The sequence below is a fragment of the Onychostoma macrolepis genome, chromosome 13, assembly GCF_012432095.1.
Source record: "Onychostoma macrolepis isolate SWU-2019 chromosome 13, ASM1243209v1, whole genome shotgun sequence".
Classification (NCBI taxonomy): domain Eukaryota; kingdom Metazoa; phylum Chordata; class Actinopteri; order Cypriniformes; family Cyprinidae; genus Onychostoma; species Onychostoma macrolepis.
Genome location: NC_081167.1, coordinates 8,028,368 through 8,046,762, shown reverse-complemented (window position 1 = coordinate 8,046,762; position 18,395 = coordinate 8,028,368). Strand labels below are relative to the sequence as shown.

The following is an 18,395-nucleotide window of genomic DNA, read 5'->3' as shown; positions in this document are numbered from 1 at the left end:
TACTGAATCCAGCTGAAGAGTTCACGCACATGACTGTCCGAAGGGAAGCAGACTCTGTTCAGAGGGGACGTTGTTATTTAGAGAAGGCACCATACGGCCATTGGAGAGCAGGAAAACATCGGTTCTGTTGGAGCTCCAGTGTCCCAGCAAACCCAGTGTACGGTTATAGAACCTCTGTGGGACCTCCACCAGAGCGCTGAGCCTCCCAGCATTGCCTCTCCACACAAGCACGTACAGGCCCTCGCCGTACACCACTGCGCAGCGGCTCACAGAGGTACAGCGCACCGCAAAGCCCTGCTCATTTACATGCATCGCTCCTGTCAGAAGAGCAGAGAGCACTCAGTTAAATCTAAAACAGGAGCTGCACCACAAATCCCTACTATATGGCAGGCAAAAAATAACAGCATATGAAAGGAGCAGTATGTCCGAATTCATAGTATTCATAAAACATTTGCTGAAATGCCAAGATGACGTACTATTTCCGCGAGATTCTGAAGCGCACATCTGACTGACAAAAAGTGGATACTATCTCATGAGGCCACAGGGAAGGATTACCTACTTAGAGAGTATACAACTTCGGACACAGCCACGTTATGCCTTTTTTAGGTCTGTTAAGTATTTATTTATCATTTATCTATAACCAGTCAAAGGTGATTTTCTATGAATGATATGAAATTCTTTATAAAACTAACACTTTAATGGATAAGTTGTGTCGGATAATGTGGGAAAAGCACTTCACAAGAGCAAGGAAACATGAAAACACCTTCAAAACTATTTAAAATGCATCCCTGGATGCTTATGGTATGCCATATGTACATTAGTGTTACTTCATAAGTATGATTATAATTCTAAAATATGGAAAACAGAGAATTTTGTCTCTGATTAGTGTTGTAAATAGAAGGACAGCATTATTATTTCTTTGATTCAGCATGTGAAAACCTTGAAATGCTTCTTACCAACAGTCACAGGAATGGCCTCATCATTAACCAAGACATTAAGTCCATCCCCAGATTCAGCACATCGCCACTCCACCTTTCGAGAAATCATTTTACAGCCTTTACATTGTGGACACACGCATTTATGCACGTAGATCTATATGTAATCTGAAATGTCAGACTCACCTTCCCAGCACCCTGATAGAAGGCGGCTAATCGTACCAGAGCAGGCACAGGTTTGGGCTGCCCGTTGACCACTAGAACTTCTGTTTGTCCATGCAGGGTGAAGATGTTTGATCCCGTGCTGGAGGAGAGACGGACTATAACGTACTCCCCCAAACCTTTGAAGGTATACTCACTCCCGTCAAAGGTAATAAAGTGGAGACTACCGTATACCATGCCTGGATGAAAAAGAGTTCAACAGAGACTCTTTAAAGATATTTTTTTGTCAATATGAGCTTCAATTATTTATTTTTTATATTCAGTCAAGCAGTAGTCATAAGGGCTGTAAAAGTGATCGAAACTGACAAAGAAAATACAATGCATAGATTACGTAATTATGTAATAATGATGCACAATATACAGGAACCATATCAGTCATGCATACTCATTTGCCCTGTATTTACATTTATATTACCTTTGCTGTCATCTAACACACTTAATCTTTAAATAATAAATATAATCTTTAGCAAAGCTCAAAATGAATATCTATATTTCATACTGAACATATAGTGTTAGATGCATGTAGCATTTAAAATGATCGATTTAAGTTATCAAGGTTTTATTTTTAATTTTATGTATTTAGTGTAGGATTTACTTTACTCAGAAATTGCTAGTAAATTTCATAAACAATTATGAAGAAATGGTAAGTAACATCCTGAAGTAAATGTGAAATTGTGAAGTAGAAAGACTAAAATAGTACTTTTTTGTAAAATGTACTCCAATAATCTTTGTTTTATTTACAATTTAAAAAAAAAAAAAATGTTTACAGTACTGTAACATTTTAACTCATATATCATTTACTGACCATAACGTGACAATAATTATCGGCTTATTGGTATGAGCTAAAATTGAATATCTGTGCACCCAGAATAATAATTTACTACAATACTCAATGTATTACATTTAATTTCTTATCCAAAGTACAATTCTTGACATACTTTCAGATGTTTAATCCATCAAACTCAGATCCCAAATCTAGTTTAAGTGCTGTGCTCCACAATTTGAAAATAATTGTAGATGCCACCAAATTGTGACCAAATTTCAGATTTCTTGATGCGTTGCGTAAGTCAGGAACCCTAATGAAATCGAATCATCTCCAGAGCAAATATTTATACCCCTGGTAGTCATACATAAGCGAGTTGATGAGGTCTAGAGCTCTTACCAATGCCTGGTGCTCCCCGGTTCCCAGGTATACTGCTGTCAGAGCTGTTCCAACTGTACCCTTGGCACCGGTCAAGTGGTCTCTTTGCCAAGTAAATGTCACACAGAGAAGACTGAACACAGCACCACTGGAAGGGTAAAAGATCCTTGTCTAGTAACAAAGACAGCATGAAAAAAGTCAAATCAATGATCAGGTAACACGATTACAGGTTCAACTTACAAAGCCAAAACTTCATAAGAAGAAATTATATTTGAAATGGCTTTACCTATATGTTGTTGCATCTTGTCCTCAGTAAAGTACCGTTCACTGTATCCAGCCAGCAGGGGGCCCTCTGGATCATATACACATCTCTTTCCTGTTTTTTGTTTATTATACAGGACAGACTGAAAGACACGGCCCCTGCTGCCACCCCACCTAAGAGCTCTCAGATCCCTCACTTGTGCCATCTGTTCTGATGGGAGAGTGTCAAGGCTAAAAGCCAGGTCCTCCTGCGCTTGAACACGAATGCAGGGACATGGTGCCAGTCCTAATGCCCATTCTTTAGGATCTGGCTCACTGAAGGCCCATACCTGGCAATGCCTCTGAGGATCCGAGCTGGCTTCAGAAGAGCCTGTGAGGTCATACACCAGCTGCCCCAGTTTGCCTGTGTTACCCATGGCAGTCTGGGGACGATAACGCCCTCCTGGGCCAAACAGGTTGTCTGGTGGCTTTGGAATCTCATTGTGAAAGTTGCTCTTGCCATCAGTGTAGCCTATAAGAGCATTATGATCGGTCCTCTGTCCTGGACCCCAGTTCATGTCACTGTAGCGGAGCAGAGCAAATGAACGTAGTCCATCTGTGGTCAGAATGCACTGGAAGGTGTTGGTCTGTGGAGGATGTTAGGATGATTATTATAAGATAAACATTTAAAGAACTTTAAAATAGGACCTACTTGCCAGGATGAAAGTATTTTAACTTTGAAATATCTGTCTTAAGAACCCCATGGTTTGTTCCATTCTGTGTAGCTGTTCTTGAAAACAAGAATGCATCCTGCATGAACAGCCTCTTAGTCATTGCAAAAAACAATTCCCAGGTTTTTTCTAACAATATAAACTAGGACAGAGAGAGGGGGTTTGGGTGGGGACAGCAACACTACACCAAGTCCATAAATTTACTACCCATATCAGGAACTAGTGAGAGAAAGGATGTAGCTTTCATATTGTGTAAGATGAGACCATAATCCCAAATTTTTTTTCACTATTGACCGAAATAACTTTGCAACGTTTATGTACTGTACTGTGCTTTTCCATTTCCTCATTTGCCTTGCAATGTCATTTTAAACTCATATGTGCTTGGTTGGTAGAATGTTGCTAGTTGTGCTTGCCTGTGTGTTCTGTGAATATTAAGGCTTGTTATTGGCCCAAGAAGTCATAAGAGTCTGCCCCTAAATCTCTTTGATATTCTGGCCCTTCGATATGGTAACTTTAAATGGATAGTTGTCCTTACTACCTTTTGGGGCCTTGAACGTGGTAGTTACATTGCTGTATATGTAGTGTCAGAAAACTCTTGGATTTCATCAAAAATATCTTAATTTGTGTTCCGAAGATGAACGAAGGTCTTATGGATTTGGAACAACATGAGGGTGAGTAATTAATGACAGAATTTTTATTTTTGGGTGAACTATAATGTACTTTAATGTAATTTATGGATTTTTCACCAATATTATCATCTTCCAGGCAAAAGTAAAAGGCTTAGAAAAATAATAACCTCTCTTATTTGCACACCTCAAAAATAATGGCACACCTCTCTAAAATAATGAATAACCAGCGCTCTCTCCACCTTCAATACCATGACTGAGGTGAGACCCTTGAGCAAGGCACCGAACCCCCAACTGCTCCCCAGGCGTGTGTGTGTGCGTGTGTGTGTGTGTGTGTGCGTGCATGTGTGTGCGCACTTGGATGGGCTAAGTGCACATGGGTTCCGAGCATGGGTCGCTACATTTCACTTCACTTTCCCTTTCACTCCTCAACAAGCCATGTTATTTGTGTGTCATTCATCATCCATGTATTGGATTAGTTACATGCTAAAGTTGACTGCTTTGGTTTAGTTTGTTCAAATCACTAACTCTAATTATGAGCAATATTAATAATATGGCAGTGGCAAACATTCTTGATTATAGCTACTGTTGCTGTAGTTCCTTTTGTGTGTATTCATTCATCTAACACTCACCTCAGAGAAGTTGATCTTTTGATACGACACAGGCAAAACATGATCCCATGTGATTTTCAGTATCCAGGAGGGGGAAAAGGGGGGTTTGCCCCTTTGAGTCTCAAATTTGCTAACATCTTGTGCTGTTCGTTGAAATATTGCCTCAGCGTAGATGTCAGATACATTGAGCAGACTGTATTCCTGTTGGACAGAAAGGGAGAATGTTCAAGATTTCCTTCAAGGTAATTTCTACAAAAATATATAGTTCTAGTTCTACAAAAAAGGGAAAGTTTTTCTTAAGTGAAACTTAAAAATGGTTAAATGTTAAATTAATATTAAATTATTTTCTTCAATATGCATTAATTAATGTCAATATGCGCATCATTTGTTTACACCGTTTGTTTGAAAAATTTTTGTTGGGTAATTTTATTACTGGCACAGCACCCACATAACCAGGTCAACAACTCACAGAATTTCAACAGCCAAAATCATATTTTTTTTACATTATTAACAGTAAAATAAAAAATTAAAAACATCACAGTAGAAGCATAGCCATTTATTGCAATGCTAACCTGGTATAGCAGTTTTCCATCCCCAAGTGTAAGGTCAGCATCGTCCCAGAACGCAGCCAGCATTGGCTGGCCCTCATTACCATTGAAACCCTCTGCGAATGGAGCAGGGAGCAATGGTTTCTCATTCTCACTGACCGACTGGAACTGCACCAAGCCGTTATCTGAAAACTGAGAATGTTCATATATCAAGAAACTGTTAACCTTTAAAATGTGAACAGAGGTAAGCCTAACTGTAAGTAGCCACTGTGTTTCCCATAAAAGCTATATATGGTATATTAGTTTGTTAATTTCAGATATATTACCCTGCTCACCACTAAATGGATATTGAAATGTGAACAGTTAATTGTGCATGCTTACAAACAGTCGCTCATATATTTTGCCCATGAATGGAAAGCCTGCAGGAGGAGCGATGTATGGAGAATTTCCATCTGCCTCTGTCTTTGGCAACCCAGCATCACCTGCTTCCTCTCCAAATGGATACAGGTCACTTTCTGTGAAAATATATACAAAATGCACCCCATGGGGTCAAGGTTTGGCTGGTTAGCATGGGCATTTAGCCACTGCTGACTACACCATCTGGTCACAAAAAAAAAACTTGTGTGATTAGGTTGACCATACACAACATAACAGGTTGGCATTCTCTGTCTGGAAAATAAGTTTGGTAAGATTAAGTTTAAGTTCATTAAGTTTATGATATGACTGGAATCTCAAGTCATGTGAGTGTGCATCATTTACTTGCACCAAATGAAAAAGTATTTTAGCACCAAAGTGCCAAAAGTCAGGGAGAGAGACAAAGGGACAGAGAGAATGAGAAAAAATAAATACAGAGGTATTATTTTATATAGAAATATATACATTTCTATAGATTTATAGATTTCTAAAAATATTTATATAGAAATTCATGACTGTAATATAATACCCCACCCATTGGCGGCAGCTGTGGGCAGTGGGTGTCTCTGGTAGAGCAGGCACAGCTGTAAGATCCAATGAAATTGGTGCATATTCTGTTGCCATAACACACATCAGGAGAGTCACACTCATTCCGGTCTATGCATCCATCCATTCCATGCCCATTTCTGGTTGAAGCATCCCATCCATTGCCACACTGGCACTGAAAACCACCTGCAGAGTTGTAGCATGTGGCAGCAGGATGGCATCCACCCCTATTGGACTGGCATTCGTCTAGATCCACACAAAGAGACCCTAGTGCAATAAGACCTGGTGCACATACACATACATAAGATCCAGGGGTATTGATGCATAGGCTTGACTTGTGACAACGTAAGGGTGACTTGGAACACTCATCAATGTCTTTACAGTGCGTCCCATTTCCAGTGTAACCTAAGCGACACTGGCATGTAAAAGAGCCCACTGTGTTCCAACATCTTGCCATGGGGTGGCAGGTAGAGTTATTTGCACATTCGTTATTGTCGATGCAGGTACCATTTTCCTCATGATTTCCTGGTGGACAAGAGCACTGGTATGATCCGGGTTTATTGATGCATACCTGATCGGGACGGCAAATTCTGTTCAAAAGGCATTCATCTATGTCTGTACATCTTCGGCCCTGGGCTTCAAAACCAGTTGCGCATGGACACTGGAAAGACCCTGCTGTATTTACACATACAGCGTTGGCAGTGCAGGGACTGCTATTTGCAAGGCATTCATCAATGTCTTGACACTCGGTTCTGTTAAGAACGTAACCCAGGTTGCAGTTACATTCATAAGACCCAGGGTTATTGACACATGTAGAGTGAGGTTGACATATGGATTCATTCTTTTCACACTCATCTATGTCAAGACACCTAGTGCCATTGCTCCAGAATCCTTTGTCACAAGCACAGTAGAATGAGCCAATTGTGTTAATGCATGTCCCGTTAGTGCAGAGTGAGCCAAACTCTGGGTGTGAGCACTCATCTATATCCTCACATTGGGTACTACTGGTCCCATTAGAGGAAAATCCATGATCACAAAGGCACAGAAATGAACCTTCAGTGTTGACACAGACACTGTGGTCTGAACATGTAAAATTGTTGAGGCATTCATCAACATCCTCACAGACTGTCTGATTGCCTGCATACCCATCCCAACATTTACAGAAATACCGTCCTGCTGTGTTTTGGCAGTTGGAGGCATTTGGGCACTGTGCTTTCCCTGTGGCACATTCATCAACATCCAAACACAGAGAGTTGTTAGAGTAAAGGAAACCACTATTACATGAACAATTATACCCTCCGTCTTTATTGTGGCAGGTGCTGTTGTCAGGGCAAGTGAAGGTTCCTACACTGCACTCATTTATGTCTTCACAGTGTGTCCCGTTGTACTGGTAACCTTCCCAGCAGTCACAATGAAAGGACCCTTCTGTATTGAAACAGTTTGAGAACTGTGGGCAAGCTCCTGTTTGTGCACATTCATCTACATCCCGACAGTTTCTACCATTCCCAAGAAACCCTTCAATGCAGGAGCAATAGTTTGACCCACGGATGTTTTTGCACTCAGCATGGGTGTTGCACGCATTGGTTACATTCTTACAGTCCCTCTCATTCACACAGGTACCCAAACCATAGACTAGACCAAGGGTGCATGTGCATGTATATGTTCCAGGAAAGTTTTGGCAGGTCATGTTGTTCTCACAGATTGAGGGTGACAAGCACTCATCCACATCCTCACAAGTAAACCCATTTCCTTGGTATCCTTTCATGCACTTGCAAAGGTAGGATCCCTCTGTGTTGTTGCACATGGCAAGAAGGCTGCAGTTATGGGGTAAAGTTGAGTTTTCATTACACTCGTCCACATCTTGGCAATCAAACCCAGATCCGGTCATGCCAAAGGGACAGGTACAGTTGTAGGAGCCAGGGGAGTTAGTGCATCTGGCAGCTGGGTGGCATCCTCCATGTTGGGATTGGCACTCATTAATGTCTATAAGTCATCCAAAATGGGACAGGGTCAGGAAAAAAAATCCCTAAAAGACTGAGAAGAGAGTCCTCAAGCAAGCAAAGAGGTGCAAAAATTAATTTAGAAATGGAAGAAAAACCTACCAGAGCAGTTTTTTCCATCCCCAGTGAAGCCGTTGAGACAGGAACACAGATGACTGCCAATTGTGTTGACACACTGTGCAAACTTGCTGCAGTTATTGACTCCAGATTCACATTCATCAACATCTGAAAGGTTGGAAAAAGAGTAATATGAGAAGAAAAGATTGAAAGAATACTACCATTCCCTGGCTAACTGAATCCAGGAACTTGGCTTATGTAAATATAAATGTGTTTTTATAACTGCAAGTTTATTGCACATACCTATGCATTCTGTTCTGCTAAGAGTGTAACCCACTTTGCAAATGCAATCAAAGGATCCTGGGTTATTGACACATTGTGTCTCTTTCTTTGGGCACACATTCTCTTCACATTCATCGATGTCTGAGCAAGTGAGTCCATCCCCTTTGAATCCCACATCACACACACACTGATACTCTGAAGGTGAAGGATGACACAGTCCGTGTGGATGGCAGGCAGGATCACATTCACGACTAGGGAGAACACAAGTGTTGTTGTATGCTACTGTGCCATTCAGACAAGAACAGACATATGCTCCAGGGGAATTGACACATACAGAGATGTCTGGGCAAGTATTATTTGAAAGGGCACATTCATCCACGTCTGTACAGGTAGAACCATCTCCTGTAAAACCCTGGTGACATATACACACAAAGTCACCAGGATAATTGTAGCAGTTGGCATGTAGATGGCACATACCCATAATTGAACATTCATTTATATCCTCACATGCAATGCCATTTCCTGAGAAGCCATGATTGCAGGTGCATGAAAAGGAGCCTGCTAAATTCAAGCATGTGGCATTCTGGTGACAAGGTTTCTGCTGTTCACATTCATCAATATCAGAGCAGTCTAAATAATCAGTGATTCGACTGAAGCCTGTTTTACACTCGCATAAATATGACCCTTCCATGTTTGAGCACTGCTCATTGATGCCACAAACCTTTTTAGGTAGCTGGCATTCATCTATGTCCTGGCAGGTGGTACGATTGATTAGCTGAAAGCCCGAAGGGCAAACGCAAGAGAAAGACCCCTTACTGTTGAGACATGTTGCTCTGTTTCTGCAGCCACCATTATCAACAAGACACTCGTCCACATCTGTGCACTGCGACACACCATCCCCTGTGTATCCCACCATACAACTGCAGTTGTATTTCCCTGGTACATTAATACAGTGTGCATTAACATGGCACCGCTTTTCTGTGGCACACTCATCCACATCCACGCATATTAACCCATTACCTTCGAAACCAGCTACACATGCGCAGATGAATGAACCAGGTAAGTTTTCACAAGAGGCGTAAGCACTGCAATGTCCTGTGGCACATTCATCCACATCCATACACTGGGTTTGATTAAAGCTGTAGCCTCGACCACAGTCACAGAAGAATGAACCTGCCGTGTTGACACATGCAGAGTTTGCTGGGCATATGTTATTGCTGGCACATTCGTTAATGTCAGTACACTTTGAACCTGTGCCTAGGAACCCTGGACGGCAAGAGCATTGATAGCTTCCTAGCAAATTGGTACATATTGCGTTGGGGTCACAGTTGTTCTTTCTGTCACACTCATTAATGTCTACGCACGCCAAGCCATTCCCCACAAATCCATCGGGACAAGTACAACGAAATGAGCCTGGCAAGTTTGTACATTCAGCAAATGAGCTGCAGAAGTTGATTTCACATTCATTGATGTCCTCACATGTCTGTCCGTTGCTTTGGTAGCCACTGTTGCAGAGGCAGGTGTAGCTTCCTGGCTGGTTCTTGCAACCTTTGTACCCAAAGAAAGCAGAGCACACACCAGGAGTCTCTGAGCACTCATCAATGTCTAGGCAGAGATAATTTCCATTGCCTTTGTAGCCAGTGTTGCATGTGCACATGTAGGAGCCAGGGTTGTTGGTGCAAGTGGCGTTCCAGTGGCAGATTCCCGGTCTTGCACACTCATTATCATCATCGCACTGAAATCCATTTCCAGTGAAACCAGACTTGCAACTGCAGTCTCTTCCTCCATCTCTGTTGGTGCAAAGCGCATTAACATGGCATCCACCATTATCAGTTTGACATTCATTGATATCTTGGCATTGGAAACCATCACCAAAATAACCATTTTGGCATGAACAGGTGAAACTGCCTAGAGTGTTACTGCAGACTGCTTTTTCATGGCAGCTGTGAAGACCAGTTGTACACTCATCAATGTCCTGACATTGCACTCCAGAGCCCCTGTACCCCATTCGGCACATGCATACAAACTTATCATCACGTTTTTTGAAGCAATCTGCGTTGGCATGGCATATGTCCCCTGCAGCTGCACAGTCACTAAGATCCGCAACTGTGTAGACAGAATATATAAGAGGTAGGTAAGTCTGGCAATAAGTGACTGTATTCTGTAACTGTGAGTTGATCAAAAGTAGAGGATTCTGATCTTGACCATGCTACTCACGTGCAGATGTGTCCCTGAGCATAAAACACAGGCAAAGCAGATAGAGCAGCAGACTCCTGCAAGAGAAAGTCAACAAAATATGAAGTCACAAAAAAGAACAAAATTCAACACTAATGCTGGTGTTTCAGTAGTTGATTTTCTGTGTAGGCCTTATGTACTTTTGAAGCTTTAGCAGCTGCACTGACTCTACTCCCTATTAAGTTAATGACTTTAGGCTGTGGCAAGTGACCAGTTGAGTCATTGATTTGCTCACATTTGATTTGATCCAAAAAAGTTTCCTCAGAAAAAGCAAAAGCAACATACTGCAAATTTTAATTGTGTCCATGATGATTGCTTAATTTAGCAGTTTTCTGGGCTTAACTGAAACAAAATGACTAAAAGAATAGGAGCTTCAGCCTGTTTTGTTGAATTTAATTATTTTCGCATCAAAGCTCCATCTTTTTAACTTCTGCTCTGACACTATGGAAATGGTGTGTCGAAGGAAACATGTTCTAGAAGCCTTTTTTGATAAACTGTAGCAGAATTTGGAGGCAACCCAGAGCCACCTCAGAGCTCAGGGTGAAGATATAATTTCTTTTCAATTCTTTTTTTTTTAACATGTCATTAACATGGCACCACTTTTTTTTTATTATGACTCCCTAAATGGGAAGAAAACTTCTTGGTGTGAGTAATTAGGTGAATTTCTAGCGGTTACTTATATGCGTGCATATCTTTACATCTATAGAGTTACATCTATCAAGATGAACCAGTTTATTGCGATTACTTTTTTCTAAGCCTCAATTTGTGGGCTCAAAAAGGGATGGACATGCTCATTCCACAGAAAAATAACTTTGTTAGAAACTGCTAAGACTGCTCTTGAAGAAGTCATTTGTACTACCATTTTGTCATCTCTAATATCCACAAAGTAAATTTCAAGATGATAGCATTTCTCATTATCATAGCTCTCTGAAGTTAATTGTGAATAATTGTAATGTTCTATTTCAAATAAAGACTTCTATAGACTTCTAAAAAAAAAAAGATAGTGTGAAACAAAGAGTTTCTCAAGTTTGGTAACTGAAGTCAACATGGAAGATGTCCTGAATGGGAAAAATGATGACAATAATCCCTGATCTCTGACTGTATTACATGCTGAAAGTTTGACTTCCGTGTGGGTCAGATTCAGTCATTGTCTGATGGAATCTACTGTATAGAAATCCATGTGGTGCATCAGAATCAAATTACATCAAGACGTGTCTCTAGCATACTAAGAACTTACTCGAAAGAACATCCTTCTCAACATCACAACATGGCTGATCATCATTACCCAAAAGGTCTATTTAGCATTACAGATTTGAATTGTGTTACGACTAAAATTACCCATTAAAACAAATTTGAGACAATTGTTATGTAATGTAATATAAAGTATTTTCTAAAATCCTGCTAGTCTGTCCATATCTATATACCAAACTGAATTTTCTCAGTATTCAAAACATACACATTCTGAATATAATAGCTCATGTGTATAATCTGGAACTCATATGATCAGAGTAAACTGTTATTTGCTCAATTCTGTATTTGTGATCTGAAAATAAATCATGAGCGATAACCTATAGCTCTTATTAGACAGATTTAACACTTAACACTTTTACAGAAACAATCTAACATTTTCCACTTTTACTTTAAAGGAACCTGACAAACAAAATGATCCATTTAAATCAGTACTTACAGCATATCTCACAGACGGCTGGTTGTCCTATAAGTTGGACATTAGTAAACAGAGCGAGTGGGTCCTTCTCAGGATTCGGAAGGTGTGCGACTTCCCTTCTCTATGGACTCTTCTGCCCAAGTTACAACACTTTGTCCTTCCTGGTACAAAGCATAATGACCCATCTCAGCACCTGAGACATCCTAAACCAGCATAATAGGCAACACCCAGATATTCCTATGATCATGTTTCTCACTCCTATTAAGTGTTCTACTCCCATTGGGCTTTAACTTGCCTCTGGCAATAAAGTGCAGCATTCAATAGTCAGTGTTTTGTGTTGAGAGTACCTTTACCTCATACACAAATACTAGATTATTATTACAAGGTATGGACTGGGTCTACAAATCAGCCTTTGATTTATAGCTTAATGGCCCATGACAGCCCTCTGGTGGATACGCATCACAAACATACAATTCAAAGTATTTGGTTCAATTTGCATGATATACTGGAAATGTATTTCTATATGGCCCTATGTTAGATGCTTTCTTATAATTTAATTATGATTCTTGACAACTCTCAGAGGGATTGGTATGGTAATGTACATGCCAGTGTTAATGTGTTTAGTCTTGATGGAATAGATTTGATGCGCTGCTGCTGCGGCAGTGCAAGTAGATACTTGCTGCCAATACATCCACAACATGCTGCTGTGAGCATGTAAGAATTACTGCTGCTGCACATATAACATACATGAAATATTATAATATAGGGTAAACATAGCTGGGTGATTCTTAGACTATGGGCACTTTTATGTTCTTTGGTCATATTTTTAAAAATACATATAATTTTGGACAAATTCCTCTTTCTTTGTCAAACTAACAATAAAACCACCTTAAAAACTTTTTACTACCTTTCTATTATGATTTTTTCATACTTTTCAATCTCCTTATAGGTTTCAAAATCACTGTTTTCTCCTTGTCGCACACCCAGACTTTTAAACTTCAACAATAAAAATACAGTTTAAAAATATGACTTATCTGGTAACTATTAATGTACCTGAATTAAGCACTGGTAAATGAGTTAAAATACATTATAGTATTTAATGTGAGACCACTATCAATGTTACATTTTATACAAAATATAGCTGTCGCACAGTATTGGTGTCATTACCACTACAACACTGTAACGTCCCTTTAAAAAGTTGGTGTGAAAGATTGTTTAGGTGGTTTCTATGCAAATGTTCAGTGACATCAGAGCACATGTTGGACATGGAAGAAATTTAAATTTTCATCAACAACATATGAAGAAAAATCAAGGTAAATATTGCTTGATCAGTTAATATATTTATTCTACGTCATTTCCAAACATGCTGTACCTTCATGGGTGTTTTTAAAAAGCTAAAAATTTTAAGTTAAATAAGAGTGTTTTGCATACATGAAATGCTAAGTATTCATTCAAAGCTAATCAGTGAAGCTATCTTCCATTTTTTCACAAAAAACTACAGAAACGTTACTTCCACCACAGTCATTTCCACCACAGAGGCAGTTTATGGTTACAAAGTACAATTGATATGTTTAATGACTTTGTGAATTGAGTTTAATGAGTGTGATGAGTTTAAGACTTTTTCTAATAAATATCACTGCTGTTTCTCTACATTCACGTTAATTCATTTCATAAAAACACCCTGTCATTTCCATCACCACACATTTTTTAAAAATATTGAAAAGTTCTCATCACACATTAAAAATGTATCCACAACATTTATGAGATCATGCTTAATATAAAAATTCGAAGTTATTTATTTTCTAATAAGCTCTTACCCAAACCAATATTAAATTTCAGAGTGTGACAGGTGTACAGTTCAGCATTTGGTCCTCAGGGCAGTTAATTTATCTCATTGACAAATGTATAATTATTTTACATTGTGGAAAAACTGGTAAAACTAGTTACAAAAATGATCTTAAACAATTCTTGAGTGGCATAAGTTATTCTATTTTAAAATAACAGCTGTATATTGAGATGTGTTGGAAATGACATTTGTTCATTGCAGGTTGGAAAAATGTGAAATATTAACAATTTCTCTTGTAATCTAAGTTTGTCCTCTTACAGACCTTAAAACTAGACAAATTATTTAAACTTACGAGACTGTTACGTGACTTTTGAATACGTTTTTTTTTTTCAACTTCACAAGGCTAAAAGTGCCCCTAGTTGAAGAAACACCCAGCTATTAAGCTCACTAAAATCTACATTGAGACAATTTTAGTGCTCAAGATATTGGTTTCAGTACAAGAAGTTGTTAAAATAAAATATTAATCTCTCACACAATAATATTTTATTTTATTTTAAATGAAAAAAAGCATTTCAATTAAGCTGTACATCATTAATCGCAAAAGTCTGGCTGTGCTTAATGTGTACATTGTCATTCAAACACATTGCAACATCGAGACTTGTCCACGTTCAGTAAGTAACACATTCAAAAATCAAATAACAAAACAAACTAATAAAACCTTTCATATGGTGATGAACACAGAAACTAGCCTCATTATGAAACCTCTTATTAAATGGATCAAATTATTTATTTATTTGTGTCCTGATCTTCCACCGATTTACAGTCTGGAGAAGTTGACACTAGTTGCCAAAGGTCAAAGCCAGTCTGTTAATTTGAGTTGACAGATTCCATTGAAAATTTGCGTAGTGTATGATCACAGACTCTGATTTTTTAGCTTCCGACTATGATTCCATTTCAGTTGGATATCAAACATGTTTGATATTTTCAGCCGATTTTAGAACATATAGGCTGTGTCCGAAACTGCTCCCTATTCCCTACATTGCACTATATCAGGTGTCGGCTGTTTTGTAGTGTTCATGCCCTACATTCTTTTACTAGTTTTTGCCCACCATCCTCTCTGATTTGAGTGTACAACCGTTGAACTAAATAGTATTCGAAAATAGAATTAGTATGTCCCAAATCATAGTTTGTTTAAAAAATTATGCCAAAGATTCCCGGATGGTCTACTGCTTCCGGTTAGAATTCGAAGTGCAGATCGATGCTCACTCTGCAGCCCACAAGATCCAGGGGGCGTGGTTGGATCCAGATCCAACTCCTCCCACCTTACATATAAGGTGTGTTCGACTTCATGCGGCGCCATGAAAACCGATCAGCGGCTGACTTGAAGAAGTGCATGCCGGTTAGAAAATTTGTCCGACTTGAACCAAGTATAGGTCTCTGCAGGAAAGTAATGGGAGTTACCAGATCAGGGCGTTTTTAGACCATGTTACCTGATTGGCTGATGTCATAGTGACGGTAGGTTTAGGGGTGGGGTTAGGTAAGAGGGATCATTTTGATTGCATGGTTTAGAAACACCCAGCAGTTTGAAAACACCCAAAAAATCAGAAATGCCCACTTTTGCACTGCAGAGACCTCAATCTCACTTGAACCGGCGCCGACGCCACGTCACTGTCAAGTGTGGCATCAAAGTACCGCGAGAGCGTTTTGAGAGCAGCCGGTTGACTCAGCCAGCGCAGTTCTCTTTCTAACACTCGTTCGGTATCTCACTATGGGAACGCCTCGGGCGTGACCGATCGCGGAAGCACCAATAACACCACGTCTGCCAAATATGGCAGACCAATCGCTGCAGCAATCAGGGAGTCCCTGCCGTTTCGTCATTCTCGCTCTCTTCCCCGTGAAGACTTCGGAAGCTGGCTCAGCAGACTTAGGGAATCATTGCTCAACAGTTTACAGACCGAGCCGCAAGGTAACGTCCCGAACGCAGGATTCCTAACGTTTGTTGAGCTTCACTTAGAGTGGGATAACTAACGCGTTACGGCGAGTTTTCTGCTCTAAGTTCTATACTTATTTTCCAAGTTTTGGGGGCGCTCACCACGCACCAAAACAGAGAAGGAAAAGAACAGCTCTCTATTGTAGCACAGCTCCGTACTAGTTAGCAGCTTACCGTGCGAAGAGAGTGTAGGCCCCATGGCCACTACGAAGAACCGGAGAGCCCTGGAGGAAAGGTAATCCTCCCCATCCGTGTGCTTGCGGAATGTGGATTTCTGGCGATTCACACGGCCTCTGCATCTCCTGTTTGGGCTCAAAACATGCTCAGGCGGCTCTGTCAAACCCTGAGGGCTGTCCTCACTGCTCGAAGTTCTCGGTTAAGACCCGAGAGCGGAGAGTCCGCGTGGCAGTAGCTGGTAAGTCGGACCCATGCCTCTCTGCTCAACCCAGAGAGGAACCGATGGACTGTTCGCAGGCCAGCAGCTCATGGGGAGAGATGATGGAGAGGGTGTCGCCAGTCCTTCCCCTGCTGTTCGATCCGCTAGCGGGAGAGGAAGATGACGAGGACGAAGTATTGTCAGCCATCCTCGAAGACGAGGATGACGACGATGAAGATGCTATTCTTCCCCCGAATCAGTCGCGTCCGCCGAGTGCACGGGAGGCGAGTTCACCCTCCCCCGTACAGACGGACACAGATCTACTCGAGGTCTGTCGCAGGGCCGCGGGTAGACTGTCGATCGACTGGCCATCCCAACCGGCAGGTCCGGGGGCTGAAAGAGATCTGTATGATGGAAAGAGACTTCTGTCACGTCTCCCTCCATCAAGGCAGTTTATTCCAGCCGTCCCGGCTTGTGTGGCTGAAATGAAGAGGTTTTGGGATAAGCCTTTTTCCCACCAAGTGCCTGTTAAGGGCTTCTCGAGGCTAGACGTTCAGGGTATGGAGGATGTGGGGATGGCGGACCCTCCCCCTATCGAATCATCGGTGGCTAATCACTTGCACCCAGGTCGCCGGGCGGCGCCTCTCTTCAACCGAGCCTCGCTTCAGGAAAACAGAGCGCCGCCGCCTCTGTTTTTCAAAAGATCTATAAGTCATCGGCACTGGCAGTTCGTGCTCTGAACGCGACGTCCCTCCTTACTGCCTACCAAGCGGAGTTATTAGAGGAGATGGGGCGTCAGCTGGACTCCGGATCTCCCAACCCAGCGATCTGGGAGGAGATATGTGTCATTGCAGATTTAAACCTGCGCACATCCCGCGGAGCAGTTCAAAGCTGCGGTCGGAGTATGGGCTTAGCGGTTGTGGGAGAGAGATCGCTATGGCTCAGTTTGTCAGGCCTCTCTGACAAAGAGAAGGTGGAGTTTTTGGATGCCCCTATTGATCCAAAGGCTATGTTCGGCGCAACAGTAACAGCGATGCGTCAGCAATGTGACCGGCGGAAAAAGGAGGGAGAGGCATTCGAGGTCTGTCTCCCCAGAAAGCCGGCAGCTCGGCCTTATCACCCGAGCCGACCGAACTTCAGACCTTCAGGGAGAGGGGGACATTCTGATTATCAGCCTTCCCGTCCTGCTCCACCGTAACAGCCGGGAAACGCGGGCCCTCAGTCAAAGCCCGGTTTCGTGAAACCAAAGCAGTCCTTCGCAGCCGCAGCAGCGAAACACCGGTCGGCAGCCCCTCAGGGAAACAAAAAGAGGCGGGCGACCTGAGATGTCAGCTTGGCATCAGGAAGGGTTTGGAGACAGCACCCAGGGTTTCTCTGTCCCATCCCTGCAGAACGATTCCATTCTCCCTCCCGCGGGGAAAAGGAGAAGGAATTTAAGTGTAGAATGGACGTGTGCGGTCAGTTCAAAGTCCAATGTTTGCGGGGAAATGGCCCATGTTCTTCTGGTGCCCCCCAGAGAATTGTCTCTCCCTCCACCTACGAGGTTGAGACAAAAAAAAGTTCGCAAGCATCCCATCACAAATAAAGTTTTCTCTGACGCATCCAGGCCAAGGGCTGAGGGCGCAGAGTGGAATAAAAATAAAGAAGGATCACAAAAAATTAAAACAATCACAAATAAAGACGAATCTTACTCCTTTACTGGAGCGGCATTCCCCTCCTTCGCTACTAGAGTGTGCTGCAACACCGCTAGTGAGCGAAGACGAGAAGGGCCCACTCGCAGCTCAGGCCGCGAACTGGCGCGCATGCGCAGTTCATCCCTGGGTTTTAACCATGATAGACAGGGGTTACAGACTTCAATTCGCTGTAAAACCTCCTATGTTTAATGGAGTGGTAATCTCAGTGGCCCAAGGGGAAGCAGCTCAGGTTTTAGAGGAAGAAATATCCTCTTTAATGAGAAAAGGAGTGATAAGAGTGATTCCATCGAGAGAA

At 41.6% G+C, this 18,395-nt stretch overlaps 1 protein-coding gene across 6 annotated transcripts in view; it reads right to left on the bottom strand.

The window, feature by feature from the left end:
- Nucleotides 1-18,395, bottom strand: part of si:ch73-105b23.6 (fibrillin-3) — a 32,817-nt gene that overhangs the window by 9,020 nt on the left and 5,402 nt on the right. Inside the window, exons 2-14 of one of the 6 annotated variants that reach the window (XM_058796568.1) lie at nt 12,276-12,415; nt 10,571-10,626; nt 8,375-10,459; nt 8,117-8,239; nt 6,003-7,997; nt 5,436-5,569; nt 5,079-5,246; nt 4,528-4,707; nt 2,585-3,185; nt 2,320-2,469; nt 1,122-1,336; nt 957-1,032; nt 30-317 (exon numbers count right to left, since the gene is read on the bottom strand). In XM_058796568.1, the coding sequence (XP_058652551.1) occupies nt 30-317; nt 957-1,032; nt 1,122-1,336; nt 2,320-2,469; nt 2,585-3,185; nt 4,528-4,707; nt 5,079-5,246; nt 5,436-5,569; nt 6,003-7,997; nt 8,117-8,239; nt 8,375-10,459; nt 10,571-10,626; nt 12,276-12,280 (6,076 nt within the window). In that variant the 5' untranslated portion in view covers nt 12,281-12,415. Of the gene's footprint in view, nt 1-29; nt 318-956; nt 1,033-1,121; nt 1,337-2,319; nt 2,470-2,584; nt 3,186-4,527; nt 4,708-5,078; nt 5,247-5,435; nt 5,570-6,002; nt 7,998-8,116; nt 8,240-8,374; nt 10,460-10,570; nt 10,627-12,275; nt 12,416-18,395 lie in introns of those variants that run through there. The other 5 variants (XM_058796572.1, XM_058796571.1, XM_058796574.1 and 2 more) reach the window with 5 other exon arrangements.